The 15,441-nt window shown below is 45.1% G+C and overlaps 2 protein-coding genes and 1 pseudogene across 5 annotated transcripts in view; 1 reads left to right on the top strand and 2 right to left on the bottom strand.

Annotated features, from left to right (window-relative positions):
* Nucleotides 1-1,444: 1,444 nt before the first annotated feature.
* Nucleotides 1,445-7,823, bottom strand: Slfn2 (schlafen family member 2). 2 transcript variants are annotated; one of them, XM_087572102.1, is made up of 3 exons: nt 7,541-7,823; nt 6,607-6,721; nt 1,834-3,280 (listed from the first exon to the last, which is right to left on the bottom strand). In XM_087572102.1, the coding sequence occupies exon 3, from the start codon at nt 3,238-3,240 to the stop codon at nt 2,185-2,187; it is 1,056 nt and encodes a 351-aa protein (XP_087428228.1). In that variant the 5' UTR covers nt 3,241-3,280; nt 6,607-6,721; nt 7,541-7,823; the 3' UTR covers nt 1,834-2,184. The 2 variants fall into 2 exon arrangements, with proteins under 2 accessions (NP_001100501.1, XP_087428228.1); NM_001107031.1 differs by lacking the exon at nt 6,607-6,721 and having other exon boundaries at nt 1,445-3,280; nt 7,541-7,782.
* Nucleotides 5,519-15,441, top strand: part of Slfn9 (schlafen family member 9) — a 46,481-nt gene continuing 36,558 nt past the window's right edge. The window contains exon 1 of one of the 2 annotated variants that reach the window (NM_001440147.1): nt 5,519-5,643. Coding sequence is in view for 1 of the 2 variants with exons in the window: in XM_087572095.1 (XP_087428221.1) it covers nt 5,634-5,643 (10 nt within the window). In the remaining variant the exon portion in view is untranslated. The remainder of the gene's footprint in view (nt 5,644-15,441) is intronic. The other variant, XM_087572095.1, reaches the window with a different exon arrangement.
* Nucleotides 10,189-15,441, bottom strand: part of LOC108352183 (spindle and kinetochore-associated protein 2 pseudogene) — a 27,720-nt pseudogene continuing 22,467 nt past the window's right edge. The window contains exon 2 of the transcript XR_015631371.1: nt 10,189-11,431. The product of XR_015631371.1 is annotated as a spindle and kinetochore-associated protein 2 pseudogene (transcript). The remainder of the gene's footprint in view (nt 11,432-15,441) is intronic.

Raw genomic sequence — 15,441 nt, 5'->3', positions numbered from 1 at the left:
GGGAAAAAACATCAACAGTAATTTCCTGCTTCATAGAACACTAAAAACCAGCTAACAAAGTAAGTTCTGACTTGAGACCATTTCTCAAGAAGTATACACAGGGGAATCAGTGTTGCAGCTCTTTTTTCAATGGTTGCGAAACTGTTGCTTTTATATTTCTCTAATGTATTTTTCCCTTCTTTGTCTTACTTCGTTTTTTTTAAATTTTTTCTTAAGATTTATTTATTTTATGTATGTGAGTACACCATCACTCTCTTCAGACACCAGAAGAGGGCATCAGATTCCATTACAGATGGTTGTGAGCCACCATGTGGTTGCTGGGATTTGAACTCAGGACCTCTGGAAGAGCAGTCAGTGCTCTTAACCACTGAGCCATCTCTCCAGCCCCTTCATTTTTTTTTTTTTAAGCAGAGTTATCAAGTAAATTCCTAGGTCCACACAAGTGTCTCAAAGACTTGAGACACTTGGACCTCTTGCCTTCTCCTCCCCAGCTGAGATTCGAGGCCTGTGCTACGGTGTTTAGGATATGTTTATCTTTAGCATGAAGGATAATAGGTTTCATTTTGTCATTTCCATAGTTGCGTGCTGTTGTACTTGTCACATTCAATCATTAATTGCTTCTTCATCTTTCTCTCCCAAAAGATGCCCTTCTGATTGCTAGGTTCTATACATGGCATTTTCTTTCCCTGGTCCAGTCAATCTGACCCACAACACCCCGAATCAGTGACCTCACCCACCCTGTCTGTGATGCTACCCTCCTCACCTCCACTACCTAGAGCACAGCTAGTGGGCTGCAGGAGGAATCTATTCACACACACACATAGAGGTGTCGTACTTAGGGCTTCTATTGCTGCGATGAAACATCATGACCGAAGTGCAAACAGGGAGGGAAGGGATTATTTGGGGCTCATTTTCACAGTGTAGGCAAACATGGGAGGAAGTCAGGAGAGGAATGCAAACAAGGCGTGAACCTAAAAGCAGAGGCTGAAGCAGAAGCTTGGGTTTTGCTTGTTTGTTTTTTTAATTATTATAAGTGAGTACACTGCCACTTTGATGTATGGTGCCTGTGGCAGTAAGAAGGTGTCAGTTTGCTCTTTTATGGTTTTTTGTTGTTGTTAGTTTTGTCGTATATTTATTTGTTATGTTTTCTTTTTCTTTTTCATTTTTATTAACCTGGGTATTTCTTATTTACATTTCGATTGTTATTCCCTTTCCCGGTTTCCGGGCCAACATCCCCCTAACCCCTCCCCATCCCCTTCCTTATGGGTGTTCCCCTCCCCATCCTCCCCCCATTACCGCCCTCCCCCCAACAATCACGTTCACTGGGGGTTCAGTCTTGGCAGGACCCAGGGCTTCCCCTTCCACTGGTGCTCTTACTAGGATATTCATTGCTACCTATGAGGTCAGAGTCCAGGGTCAGTCCATGTATAGTCTTCAGGTAGTGGCTTAGTCCCTGGAAGCTCATCAGTTTGCTCTTACTCCTCTCTCTTGCTCTCCTCTTCTGGTGTCCTCTTTGTCCCTGTCCCTTCTCTCCCCATCCCCCCTTCCCCCCACGTGCCCATGGCCAGCCTCCTTTGTTCCTCTCCTCTTCTACCCTTCTTCTCTCATTAAACCACTCCATGTAAAACCAAAAAAAAAAAAAAAACAGCCAAAAAAAATAAATAAACTGGGGTTCTAGGTGGTTGTGAATCACCATGTGGATGCTGGAAAATAGTTAGAAGAGGGCATCAGATATCATTACAGATGGTTGTAATGAAAGACCACCAAGGTGGGGAAGACCCCCACTCAAATCTCAAGATGACGCAACCCCCAAGAACTCACGAGAAACCGGTCTTGATATAATAAGTATATTTGAGAAGCCAGAGCTCTGGGGATGACACGTATCTCACACAGGAGACAGAGGAGTCAACCCCGAGCCCAATTAGGGGAAGGGATTTATAGGGAAAACTACATGGCCTCAGTTCAACTCTAGGCCACCCTGCTTCTGGGGCAAGCTGACCCTAGTTCTTGTTTTCCTCAGAACTGTTGTGTCAGGCCTTATCGAGGCCAGATGGTTTGTGGTGGCTATAGCCAGGCTACCTCACCAAAACATGTGATGCTATTCTTTTGGGAGGTGCACTTGTCCTCACAGCAGGGTCAAGTGGGGAACTTAAAAATCTTTATTTTTCACTAACTGATTATTAGTCACCTTTTCCAAGCTTCCCTGGAACCCATCTGGAGCCTAACCCAGTCCTCTGCGGCAAACCTCTTCACACAGCTGTCTTCCACGTGCCAGGATTCGGGCTCTGCAGCGAACACTGCACAGCAGAATCTCTCCACTCGGAGCGCACACACGTATGAACACGCGGCTCCGGGTTTGTGCACTTCCATGAATTTGCACGTGTACTTGATCTTCTCCCTCTCCTCACAGAAGTGAGTGACAGGCAGCTGTCGGATGCACTTTTCTATTTCACTCTCTAGATGCACAAGGTCGCTCTTCTCTGCTTCAAAGCCAATTATTTGCTGTTTTTTCCCATCCAAGCCAATGAACAAATATCCCCCATCCGTGTTTGCGAATGCAGAAACAGTTCGAGGGAGGATCTCTCTGATGCGTTTTCGCAGGCGTTTCACTGAAAGTGATGTAACTTCAACATACCTGGACCTGGTAAAGAAGAAAGTTTCCTCATACTGAAATTCGGTCTTGTTAAAAAATGCAGCAGCCAAATCCTCCTGGTGACATTCTCCTTCCACTCCAGGGCAGGCTTTCCTTGCAGGCAACTCTGGTCTGACACGGGGTCTCCCTCCAGCTTCCTCCAGGTCCTGGAGAAATTGTAGCGCAGCATCAGCGCTCACTTGTACGGAGGATGAAACGACCCTTACGTACAAATTGGTGCTCAGGGTGCCAATCGGCAGCCCAAAGATTTCCTGACTCCATGCTCTCACGTAGATATAAATGTAGCCTTTGCTCTCAGTGAAGTCCAGGTACCACTGGACAAACGGGAGACATTTACAAAGAGAGGTTTCCAAATCTAGTCCCAGGCCATCCCTAGTGAGACTATAATTTTCATTTTCAATTTTAACCTTGATTGCTCCACCTCCTGAATTCAGGAGAGCACACACAGCCAGAGAGATGTTCTCATTCTCCTTTTTCCTGAGGTGAGAGTTCTTCATTTTCCTCCTATCCTTCTCTCCAAGAGTGATTGCTCCTAGATTTAGACCCAGCTTAGCATACTCAGCTTCCAGGTCAACGCTGATGCCCATTTTCCCAGCAGCTTTTGCATTTTGCTGCCCAGTGCCCTTCCTGGAAAACAGACAAGAGCTGTTAGAATGAGAGCTAACCAGGAGAGGGCATCTTCTGTACCGTGAGACCAACAGCACAGTTCAGCTCACGTGCTCCACGGGCTCAGTCAGTGGGCAGGGGGAGAAGTGGTTATTTTTTTTTTCCGGAGCTGAGGACCGAACCCAGGGCCTTGCGCTTGTTAGGCAAGCGCTCTACCACTGAGCTAAATCCCCAACCAGAAGTGGTTATTTTCTGACAGACACCGCACTTGTTAGCAGAACATTTATGGCTACTAGTTTTTAGATGTAATGTGACAGGTATAGTTGAGCCTGTTCAAACTTTGAATCCCATTTTAATCTTTGTTCATCTATTTTCTGGCCCTTAATATTGTATTCAGTCTTCTCTCAATAAACCCTCAGTAGAATCTGTGTTGGCCCTTTCTGTGCCATGGGCTTTAGTTGTACAATGATTTAGACACACCTTGTTTTATGTCTATTGGTGTTTTCCCTGCATATATGTACTATGTGCATGCAGTAACCCTGGAGGCCAGAAGAGGGCATCATATCCCCGAGAACTGGAGTTACAGGTCGTTGTTAGCCCCATGTTGGGGCTGGGAACTGAATCCTGGTGCTCCAGGAGAGCAGCAGTTCTCTTAACCACTGAGCTATCTCTCCAGCCCAGTTTCAAATTACTTATGATCATTATTGATTATAAACAAGATGAAGAACAATACAAAGACATCTGACATGGACCTCCGTCCTCCAAACTCTAACACGTTACAAGTAATTAATATTCTTTAATCCCAATATCTTTTTCTATCTTAGGAAGGCTGCCCGCCCAGATGTGAGTCCGTTTGCTCTACTGACCCCATAGGAGAAAGCCTCTGTCTCCACCTGGAAACACCACTGAGAGCCATAGTTGCTGGTGTCCACCTACTTTTCCAGCACATGGATTGCTAAAGCATGAACTATAGTTTCACGTCAGTGACTTTTGCATGAGAATAGCCCCCATCGACTCATATATTTGAACAATTGTCCCTAGTTGTTGGAAATGTTTGGGAAAGATACAGCAGGTGTGGCCTTGTTGGAGAAGGTATGTCACTGGAGATGATCTCTGAAGTTTGAAGAGACTTACCCATTCCCAGTTAGCACTCTCTCTTTGATTCAAGATGTGAGCTCTCAGTTGTTCTGTCACCATGGACTCTAACCCTCTAAAACCCTAAAGCAAATTAAATTCTGCTTTCACAAGTTGACTTGCTGTCTCAGTTATGCTTATTATTCCTATGATGAAACACCATGACCAAAAAGAAGATGGGGAAGGAAGGGTTAATCTGGCTTACACTTCCACATCATGCTCCATCATTGAAGGAAGTCAGAATAGGAACAGGGCAGGAACCTAGAGGCAGGAGCTGATGCAGAGGCCATGAAAGAGTGCTGCTTTCTGGCTTGTTCCCTATGGTTTGCTTAGTCTGGTTTCTTCCAGAACCCAGGATCACCAACTCAGGGAACGGCACAACCTACAGTGGGCTGGGCCCTCTTCCATTAATCACTAAAAAAATGTCCTACAGGCTTGCCTACAGTCCAGTCTTACAAAGGCATTTTCTGGGCTGGAGAGATGGCTCAGCGGTTAAGAGCACTGACTGCTCTTCTAGAGGTCCTGAGTTCAATTCTCAGCAACCACATGGTGGCTTACTACCAGCTATAATGGGATCAGATGCCCTCTTCTGGTGTGTCTGAAGACAGCAACACTGTACTTATATATATATAAAATCAATCTTTAAGAGCACCAGTGGAAGGGGAAGCCCTGGGTCCTGCTAAGACTGAACCCCCAGTGAACTAGTCTATGGGGGGAGGGCGGCAATGGGGGGAGGGTTGGGAGGGGAACACCCATAAGGAAGGGGAGGGGGGAGGGGGATGTTTGCCCGGAAACCGGGAAAGGGAATAACACTCGAAATGTATATAAGAAATACTCAAGTTAATAAAAAAAAAATAAAAAAAAAAACAAAGGCAGATTGATTATAGTTTGTGTAAACATAGCCAGCACAACTAACTGCTTGTCAGTTGTAATGGGTTGGCCTGATGCCGCTTGTATTCTAATGCTGTTGGTTCCTCAAGATATGGGTGCCCCAGAGACAAGAGAGTGTGCATAGGCCCAAGGTATGTCATGTGACCTTGCCAAGTTATTTCTGATTGGTGAATACAGACAACAGCCAATAGCTGGGCAGAAGCGAGAAAGGTGGTTTCTAAAGTTTCTGGGGCCTGAGAGAAGAACCAGGAAGAAAGGAAGAAAGTGAAGAAGAAGCCGCCATGGGACAGATAAGTTCATAAAAAATGTGACCCTGAGGGCTGGCCAACTGGATTTAAGAGGAGCCCAAATGAAACATAGTAAGTAATAACTCGGGGTTATCAATAGGAAAGTAGATTATAATAGCATAGAGGGTCGATATCTGCCCAGCTCTTGTGCTGTTATTATTATTATATTATTATTATTATAAATAATGAAAGTTGTGTGGTTCTTTTATCCAGGAACTAAATGATCAAGGCAGAGTAGAAACCGTGGTAATGGATTTAAAATGTCTGCAATAGCCAGTCTCACATGAATACATCACTGTTAAGCTACCCACTTCCTTTTTCTTATTCAAACCCACCAACCAAAATCAAACTTTCAGAAGTCTGTTCAGTTCTGCCCAGTCAGAAGCTTCAACCCCACCCTCTTCCATGCTGTTAAGCAATCTGTTCCCTATTCCCTCCCAGCACCCCGAGCCAGGCCCTGTTCTCAGCCAGCACCACATCTTACACCACAGTACAAAAGAGCAATGGTCATGACACCCCCAGCCCCGGGAAATTCAGAAATCACAGGCCTATAGTGCAGTCACATTTACAGGAGCTGCGGGCTAACCTGGGATATTGGCCATTGCACTCGCATGTTGTCGATCGTTTACAATGCGAGTCTTTTAGGCATGTATCTGAGACTTGTTCCTTCAGAAACAAACAGGCGAGCTATAAACCCAGGCGTGTAAACTCATTAACCACCCTGCAGTTTTAGGTCTGCTTTACCATTCAGACTCCCAGCTGCCACTCCCCCGAAATTCCAGTGCTGAGTGCTAACCGGAGAAAGTTCTCTGAGACTTTGGTTTGGAATTTAAAGTGCCTTGTTAGCTGTCCTCAGAGGGAAAGAGCATGGCATACAGATGTGGGCTCTGCGGTTTGTCAGGCAGGCACAGAGGCAGGAGCAGGAGCTGCCTTTTGGAGAATAAGGAGGGGTGGAGCCTTTGCACTCCTCTAAAAAGTGCTTTGCGGTTGGTTTGGGAGAACACTGTAAGCTTTTCAGGGCTCTAGTGCACCTACCTCGTTTCTTCATCTTGAATACAGTCCTAGTTCCTCCCTGCCTGTTGGACATATTTACTCATCTTCCCTCAAGGGGCTCTGGAGACCAGCAGAAGCCTGATGTCCTCACATCCTCCTGTGAGGAGAGACTAGAAGCTGCTTATTTCATTACCTACCCCTGCCAAGTATGCCAGGTGTGTGCTGTGGATAAAAGGGCTCCAGTCACCACAGATCTCCCTCTCCCTCTCCCTCTCCCTCTCCCTCTCCCTCTCCCTCTCCCTCTCCTCTGCCCTCTCCTCCCTCTCTTCTTCTCTCTCCTCTCCTCCTCCTCTGCCCTCTCTTCTCTCTCTGCCCCCGGTCAGCCTTAGCTCCTGTGTCTCTCCAGTTCTCTCTGTCTGCATGTCTCTCTCTCTGCCTGTCTGCCCCTATCACTCCTTCATGTTTCAACTCTGAGGCACCTTTCACTCTCCTCTCCCTAATAAACCTCTTACACTAGATCTGTCATATGACATTTTTTCAGTGTGACACATTTTTTCAGGGATACACCACGGCACAGACCTGCCCAAAGTACCCAGTGCCTGGCTTGCATTTCTATCCTCTTGCCCTCTGCCTCAATAGTTCAGGCTCAGACCAAGCAGAGCCTGAACTCTCTCTCTGGACTCTTAAGCCCTCCCTCCACCCAAAAAGACACAGGCATTTGCCCTCCCCAACAGCTCGCCAGATGCCAAAGCCCTTCAGGGTCAGTTTGTTAACACTTTGTTAAAATGGGCTATCAAGACTCCAAGGAGCCAAGATTCCTAGTAGAGACAGAAACTAACCAGGGTTCCTGAGAGAGGTGGGTTCTACTGATGACCCCCATATGGTCCCAGAGCTGGGGGCTGGGGAGTGGAAGTGAGCAGCAGAAAGGGCATTAGGGAAGGGACTTGAGTAGGGCTGTAATTCAATGGTCATGTACCTGTGAGCTCTGTGGTTGTCTTGCTCAGCTGCATGAAGTCCAGCGCCCATGCCAGCAGTCAGCTCCTTTGGTGAGGCAGGCTAGTGTCACTTGAGAAAGACAACTAGTGTTGTCTGCAACAAGTCCTGGCCGGGGACGTCTTCGAGGCTGGTTGTTGGCACTTGGGAGAGTTCTATCTGCAGCCCTGGCTGTGAGCTCACCTCTAAGCTCACTTGAGTTCTCTGTTCTTTGCTGCATTGAAGGGTTCCACTGATGGCCACCCTCTGGGCTCTGGTGGTAGACTGAAAATCCCAGAACTGTGGACATCTTTAATCACCTTCCTTCCAGGAAGTAAAACCTCTCAGCCTTTCAAAAGAGGCAGGGCGGAGCCACGTGGGGTTTTCTATGGTTTTCTATTGGTTTTTTCTAAGCAAAGCTACGGTTGAGTCATCAGGTATTTATATTCCCAGAGCAGCAAGGTCGTCAGTCCCTTTGTTCTAAAGAGCAGGTTCCCCGCCTCCCTCGTTAATGCTTCTAGAGTCCCTCCAATCCAGGGTTTAAGACAGGACATAGCACTCCGGGCAGGGAAGGAGGAACCTCCCTGCCAGCAGATTCCTAGAGCCTTCTGGGAATTCTCCCTGTGGGATTCCCAGAGCTACCCTTAAAGCAAGTACACCTCTTCCTAACTGGTACATCAAAAACCAGCCTTAAGAAACTGATTCTGTGTCTGAGTACATACTCACTGAACATAGTATTCAGTTTCTTTGTTACATTTTCCCACCTGGCTTTGTTCAAGCTCCACCCACTGTTTCTCTTACCCAGCTGCCCTGTGCCCCCACACTCCCAAATCACAGGTTTGGAAGTACAAAGGCCTGAAATGTTCAGTTCACTGGGGTTTCTCTGCTGTGAATCTCTTTGTATGGGGAGCATCACCCAATTCCTACTCCAGACTCCACTGCCTGCTAGAAATGCAGCCACTGTCCTTCCACCCTAAGGGTCTAGAGCCAGGGTTCTTCCATGTGGTCTGTTTCATTGCCTGTCACCACCAAGCCAGCTCTGAGGAAGCTGACTCAGAGACCTTTAGATTCTCGTTTTTAATCTCTAATTTAAGAAATAAAGTGTAAGAGGTTTCCAGAGGTGTTGAGGAGGGTAAGGGAAAAATATGCAAGACTTAGAGAATATTTGCATCAGCACCCAGAAACTGAGCAAAAAGAAAAATCCCCCACCCCCACCCCCGTGCTTGTGTGTCAGGAGGTGGAAGGGGAACTTGCTAGGGGGTGTAACTTAGTCAGCCCAGTCCACTGGGCCACTCTACTCCCCCACACCAAGTCACAGCCTTGTGCTTGGGACTGTACCTTCCCCTTCCTAAGGAATGTCACAAGACTAGCCAGAGGACAGGGCAAGCCAACAACCAGGGCTTTGAGGGACATGAGGAGGCAAAGGAGAGGGAAAGTGGGGGAGCCAGGGAGAAGCAGCATCTGACTAGAGGCAGCTGTGGGGCAGAGGAAGTCCTGTGCCCATGTTCTGTGTGCCTGGCAGGCTTTCCAGTTTTTTTCTCTTTCCTTCCCCTCTCTTCCCTTCTAGCTTCTCCTCCCAGTCCTTCCTCAGAGCTCAGGTTCAGTTCCAAAGTCAGTGAGAAGGAATTCAGCTCCAAAGGTCAGGGATTAGAACTCCAGCAAACTCTGGAACCTCTCGATCAAGCACAAAGTGCAGTGCCCAGGCTTAAGAAAGAAGCCAGCCAGGACAGTATTTCTAAGGAGACAGTTGTCTGAGTCCAGCCACCTCAGGGACAAGTTCTCCATCTGCTGGCAGGGTCCAGCCTAGTCCATGTTCCCAGGAACCAGTTTCTTTGTTGGCTTCTCATCTTAAATTACAGGCCAAATAATCCAGGGTAAGGCCTGACCACCAGGGCTCTGAGTCAAAGACCGTGAAGTCAGGTGGCCTAGATAAGCCACCAACTAACTAATCACCAATGCTTTCCCATTTCCTGTGACTCACAACTGCATCAGTCCTGCCCTGCCTGAGTCCGAGCAAAAGCACAATGGGTTGGTGTTCTGTCTGACCTCCACAGCTTCCTGGCTGCAGCCAGGTATGCTCTGCCCACAGTTGCCTGGCAACAGCCAGCTGTGCCTGACTATAAAAGGGGCTGCTTGCCCCCTCTTCATTCTCTCTTGCTCTTGGTTCTCTTCCCTGCTCTTCCCCTCTTCCTTGTCCCTTTTCTCTACCCTTCGCCCCCTTCCCTCCGCATGCTCATGGCCGGCCTTTCCTCTCCTCTACTTTTCTTCTCTCATTAAACCTTTCCAGGTGGAACCACGTTGGTTTGGTGTGTTTTAAACCCCATCATAGGTCCTAACACAGTGGCGACTCCATTGCCCAACCCCTGTGTCAAAGTATGATTGGACACTGCTACAGGCCACCAAGCGCCACCTCGCTCTGTGATCTCATTCTTTAAATATGCGATGCAATTTTCCTCCAGGGACACAGTCAGCTCCGCATTGGTCAGGTTTTTTGTTTTTGTTTTTGTTTTTGTTTTTGTTTTTGTTTTTAGTAGCAGATAAGTCAGTGGTTTCAATTTACTGTTCATATAGAATGAACAACTACAAAATTAGTCTGAAAGATAGCATATTATTGCAGTACCAGACAGAAAGTCCTAAACGGCATTTGAAGACAAACTCATGATGTTTATTACTAGCAACCAATGGGAAGAAGGAAAAATTTTTTTTCACAAAACACCCTATTAATTAATTTGTTAGATTTTGGGAAATACTGGACATCATATACACACAAGTAAGTGTGTTATTACTGTAACATACATTTAGAAAAATACAGGGTTGGGATGTGGCTCAGCTGTGCTGTGCTAGCCTACCATGAGCGAAGCTCTAGTTAGAGCCCTAGTACTGCATAAACCAGACATGCTTACGAACACTGGGAATCCCAGCACTCGGGAGGTATCAGAGTGAAATACTATCCTTATTGACACCAATTCTGAGGCCAGCCTGAGATATATAAGACCTTGTGTCAGACAGGCAGACAGACAGACAGACAGAGCCTGGTGTGATGGCAAAGGCTGGCATTTCTAAGATTCAGTGCTAGTCTGGTCTACATAGAGGGCTCCAGGGCCAGCCAGAGCTACATGGTGAGACCTTGTCTCAAAAGAGCAAACAAACAACACCTGAATATTATACAAGTATTTTGCACATTCACATACTGAATGAAATGTACATAAATATTCTTTTACAAAAGCCTAAATCATCTAAAATTGCAACAACTATACAAAAAGAAAACAGAAAATAAAAATAGCACTAAGGGATTTCATTGCCTGCAATGACAAAATTAACTCTGGCTATCAGTTTTTACATCTCTTTATTCCCATCCCACCCTTTTGGTTTTCAGTCTTATGATGTCTTCCCTTCCTACAATTTCCTCTTGCATGAAATGCATCATGATCCTGTCAGTCAAGGAAAATCTCAATCTTCCTCATCAGCCCCTAACCTCTAGACACCTCGCGGATCTCTTTGGAACTGATCTTTTCGCCATCAAAGTTCCTTTGTAAAATTCTGTCTTCTAAGTCTGGCATGTGAGACTTCAGTCGCTCTGTCACAGCTTTCTCCTCTTCTGTCAGCAGAGTTAGCTCTAGGTTTGTTTGCCTTTGTAGTTCTTGTACCATGGTCATTGTCTTTTTCAAAATAGCACAAATGCAGCTCTTGGTCTCTTTTTGCTCAGGAGAAACTGTCTTAAAGCGTGCACATAAAGCTTGATATCGAGACTTTATTGCTGATAATTCCTTTAAAACTACTTTCTCTCCTGCTGAATGTGTGTGATTAGTCTTGACTTCGTATTCCAGCCTACACTGAAGGTAATCCAAATCAGAATCAGCTTTCTGGAACATTCCAGGTTATCAACCTCCCCTTCCTTATTGAATAGTTCGACTGGTCAGCTTTTGCTGCTTAATTCAAACAAAGAGCTTGCTTTGTTGAACTCTCCTGACAGCTTGGGTTGTTTTGGCTTTTCAGACCCTCAACGCATTGAAGAAAGAGTGGAAACAAATCAAACTCTGCCAACCATTGTTTCAAAAGAGATCAAAGGTCATCTCCAAGCCCCAGTAGGGTAACCACATTTGTTAGCCAGCCAGGAGTGTCTGCACTGCATGGAGAGGCAGCTGGAGATGGGGAGAAGGGACATATTATTTAACCAGAGATGAGGTGACAGTCAGGTTACACTGCTTCAAAATTAAAGTTCTCTCTGAAGAATTGAATCTGAATCTCCAAGGATCCACCTTTAGAGTCCCCAGAAATTCAAAGGAAATCTGGAAAACTTGTGAGGAAAATGTTTGGGCTAGGACCCTGGGTCAAGAGACTTAGGTACATTTTTACACATCAAAGCTGACCTGGCGGGTATTTAGCGGGAGTCCCAAACCTGCGGATCCCTGCCCGCAGCAGCTCTGCTCCCAAACCCTGTGGGAGAGAGACCTCACCGCCTGGACAGGTGGGCACTCCTGAGACTGCAGAGCGGAAGAGACCACCAACACTGCCCACCCCTGCTCACATCCCTGGCCCAAGAGGAAACTGTATACTGCCTTAGGTTCCCGTAGAGGAGGGCCCAGGAGCAGCGGGTCCGCTGCGTCTGAGACACCGCAGGAACCTGAAGGAACTGACCGGATAAACAGTTCTCTGCACCCAAATCCCGTGGGAGGGAGAGCTAAACCTTCAGAGAGGCAGACACGCCTGGGAAACCAGAAGAGACTGCACTCTGCACACATTACTGATTCCAGAGGAAAACACCAAACGCCATCTGGAACCCTGGTGCATGCAGATCTTCCTGGTTGCAGCTGCCGCGGAGAGCTCATAAGCAACACCCCACGAGAAAACTTGAGCCTCGGGACCACAGGTAAGATCAACTTTTCTGCTGCAAGTGACCTGCCTGGTGAACTCAAGACACAGGCCCACAGGAACAGCTGAAGACCTGTAGATAGGAAAAACTACACGCCCGAAACCAGAACACTCTGACCCCATAACTGGCTGAAAGAAAACAGGAAACCAGGTCTACAGCACTCCTGACACACAGGCTTATAGGACAGTCTGGCCACTGTCAGAAATAGCAGAACAAAATAACACTATAGATAATCTGATGGCGAGAGGCAAGCGCAGGAACCCAAGCAACATAAACCAAGACTACATGGCATCATCGGAGCCCAATTCTCCCACCAAAGCAAACACGGAATATCCAAATACACCAGAAAAGCAAGATCTAGTTTCAAAATCATATTTGATCATGATGCTGGAGGGCTTCAAGAAAGACGTGAAGAACTCCCTTAGAGAAACACAGGAAAACATTAATAAACAAGTAGAAGCCTACAGAGAGGAATCGCAAAAATCCCTGTAAGAATTCCAGGAAAACATAAATAAACAAGTAGAAGCCCATAGAGAGGAGTCACAAAAATCCCTGAAAGAATTCCAGGAAAACACAATCAAACAGTTGAAAGAATTAAAAATGGAAATAGAAGCAATCAAGAAAGAACACATGGAAACAACCCTGGATATAGAAAACCAAAAGAAGAGACAAGGAGCTGTAGATACGAGCTTCACCAACAGAATACAAGAGATGGAAGAGAGAATCTCAGGAGCAGAAGATTTGATAGAAATCATCGAGTCAACTGTCAAAGATAATGTAAAACAGAAAAAGCTACTGGTCCAAAACATCCAGGACTCAATGAGAAGATCAAACCTAAGGATAATAGGTATAGAAGAGAGTGAAGATCCCTGCTCAAAGGACCAGTAAATATCTTCAACAAAATCATAGAAGAAAACTTCCCTAACCTAAAGAAAGAGATACCCATAAGCAAACAAGAAGCCTACAGAACTCCAAATAGATTGGACCAGAAAAGAAACTTCCCCTGTCACATAATAGTCAAAACACCAAATGCACAAAATAAAGAAAGAATATTAAAAGCAGTAAGGGAAAAGGTCAAGTAACATATAAAGGCAGACCTATTAGAATCACACCAGACTTTTCGCCAGAAACTATGAAAGCCAGAAGATCCTGGACAGATGTCATACAGAACCTAAGAGAACACAAATGCCAGCCCAGGTTACTGTATCCTGCAAAACTCTCAATTAACATAGATGGAGAAACCAAGATATTCCATGACAAAACCAAATTTACACAATATCTTTCTACAAATCCAGCACTACAAAGGATAATAAATGGTAAAGCCCAACATAAGGAGGCAAGCTATACCCTAGAAGAAGCAAGAAACTAATCGTCTTGGCAACAAAACAAAGAGAAGAAAAGCACACAAACATAACCTCATATCCAAATATGAATATAACAGGAAGCAATAATCACTATTCCTTAATATCTCTCAACATCAATGGACTCAACTCCCCAATAAAAAGACATAGATTAACAAACTGGATACGCAATGAGAACCCTGCATTCTGCTGCCTACAGGAAACACACCTCAGAGACAAAGACAGACACTACCTCAGAGTGAAAGGCTGGAAAACAACTTTCCAAGCAAATGGTCTGAAGAAGCAAGCTGGAGTAGCCATTCAAATATCAAATAAAATCAATTTTCAACTAAAATTCATCAAAAAAGATAAGGAAGGACACTTCATATTCATCAAAGGAAAAATCCACCAAGATGAACTCTCAATCCTAAATATCTATGCCCCAAATACAAGGGCACCTACATACATAAAAGAAACCTTACTAAAGCTCAAAACACACATTGCACCTCACACAATAATAGTAGGAGATTTCAACACCCCACTCTCAACAATGGACAGATCATGGAAACAGAAGTTAAACAGAGACATAAACAGACTAAGAGAAGTCATGAGCCAAATGGACTTAACAGATATTTATAGAACATTCTATCCTAAAGCAAAAGGATATACCTTCTTCTCAGTTCCTCATGGTACTTTCTCCAAAATAAACCATATAGTTGGTCAAAAAACGGGCCTCAACAGTTACAGAAAGATAGAAATAATCCCATGCGTGCTATCAGACCACCACGGCCTAAAGCTGGTCTTCAATAACAATAAGGGAAGAATGCCCACATATACGTGGAAATTGAACAATGCTCTACTCAATGATAACCTGGTCAAGGAAGAAATAAAGAAAGAAATTAAAGACTTTTTAGAATTTAATGAAAATGAAGGTACAACATACCCAAACTTATGGAACACAATGAAAGCTGTGCTAAGAGGAAAACTCATAGCGCTGAGTGCCTGCAGAAAGAAACAGGAAAGAGCATATGTCACCAGCTTGACAGCACACCTAAAAGCTCTAGAACAAAAAGAAGCAAATACGCCCAGGAGGAGTAGAAGGCAGGAAATAATCAAACTCAGAGCTGAAATCAACCAAGTAGAAACAAAAAGGACCATAGAAAGAATCAACAGAACCAAAAGTTGATTCTTTGAGAAAATCAACAAGATAGATAAACCCTTAGCCAGACTAACAAGAGGACACAGAGAGTGTGTCCAAATTAACAAAATCAGAAATGAAAAGGGAGACATAACTACAGATTCAGAGGAAATTCAAAAAACCATCAGATCTTACTATAAAAGCCTATATTCAACAAAACTTGAAAATCTGCAGGAAATGGACAATTTCCTAGAAAGATACCAGGTACCGAAGTTAAATCAGGAACAGATAAACCATTTAAACAACCCCATAACTCCTAAGGAAATAGAAGCAGTCATTAAAGGTCTCCCAACCAAGAAGAGCCCAGGTACAGACGGGTTTAGTGCAGAATTCTATCAGACCTTCATAGAAGACCTCATACCAATATTATCCAAACTATTCCACAAAATTGAAACAGATGGAGCACTACCGAATTCCTTCTATGAAGCCACAATTACTCTTATACCTAAACCACACAAAGACCCAACAAAGAAAGAGAACTTCAGACCAATTTC

Source organism: Rattus norvegicus, chromosome 10 (assembly GCF_021556685.1).
Source record: "Rattus norvegicus strain SHRSP/BbbUtx chromosome 10, alternate assembly SHRSP_T2T, whole genome shotgun sequence".
In the NCBI taxonomy this organism is placed as follows: Eukaryota; Metazoa; Chordata; class Mammalia; order Rodentia; family Muridae; genus Rattus; species Rattus norvegicus.
Note: the sequence above shows the minus strand (reverse complement) of the source record. Positions and strands in the feature narration are given on the sequence as shown.

Excerpts from the sequence above, each read along its gene's own strand:
- Slfn2 (NM_001107031.1), bottom strand. The coding sequence starts at position 7,590 with ATGGGCGCTGGACTTCATGCAGCTGAGCAAGACAACCACAGAGCTCAC. Across the intron at positions 3,281-7,540 it reads GACAACCACAGAGCTCACAG|GAAGGGCACTGGGCAGCAAA; the intron begins GTACATGACCAT and ends TCTGTTTTCCAG.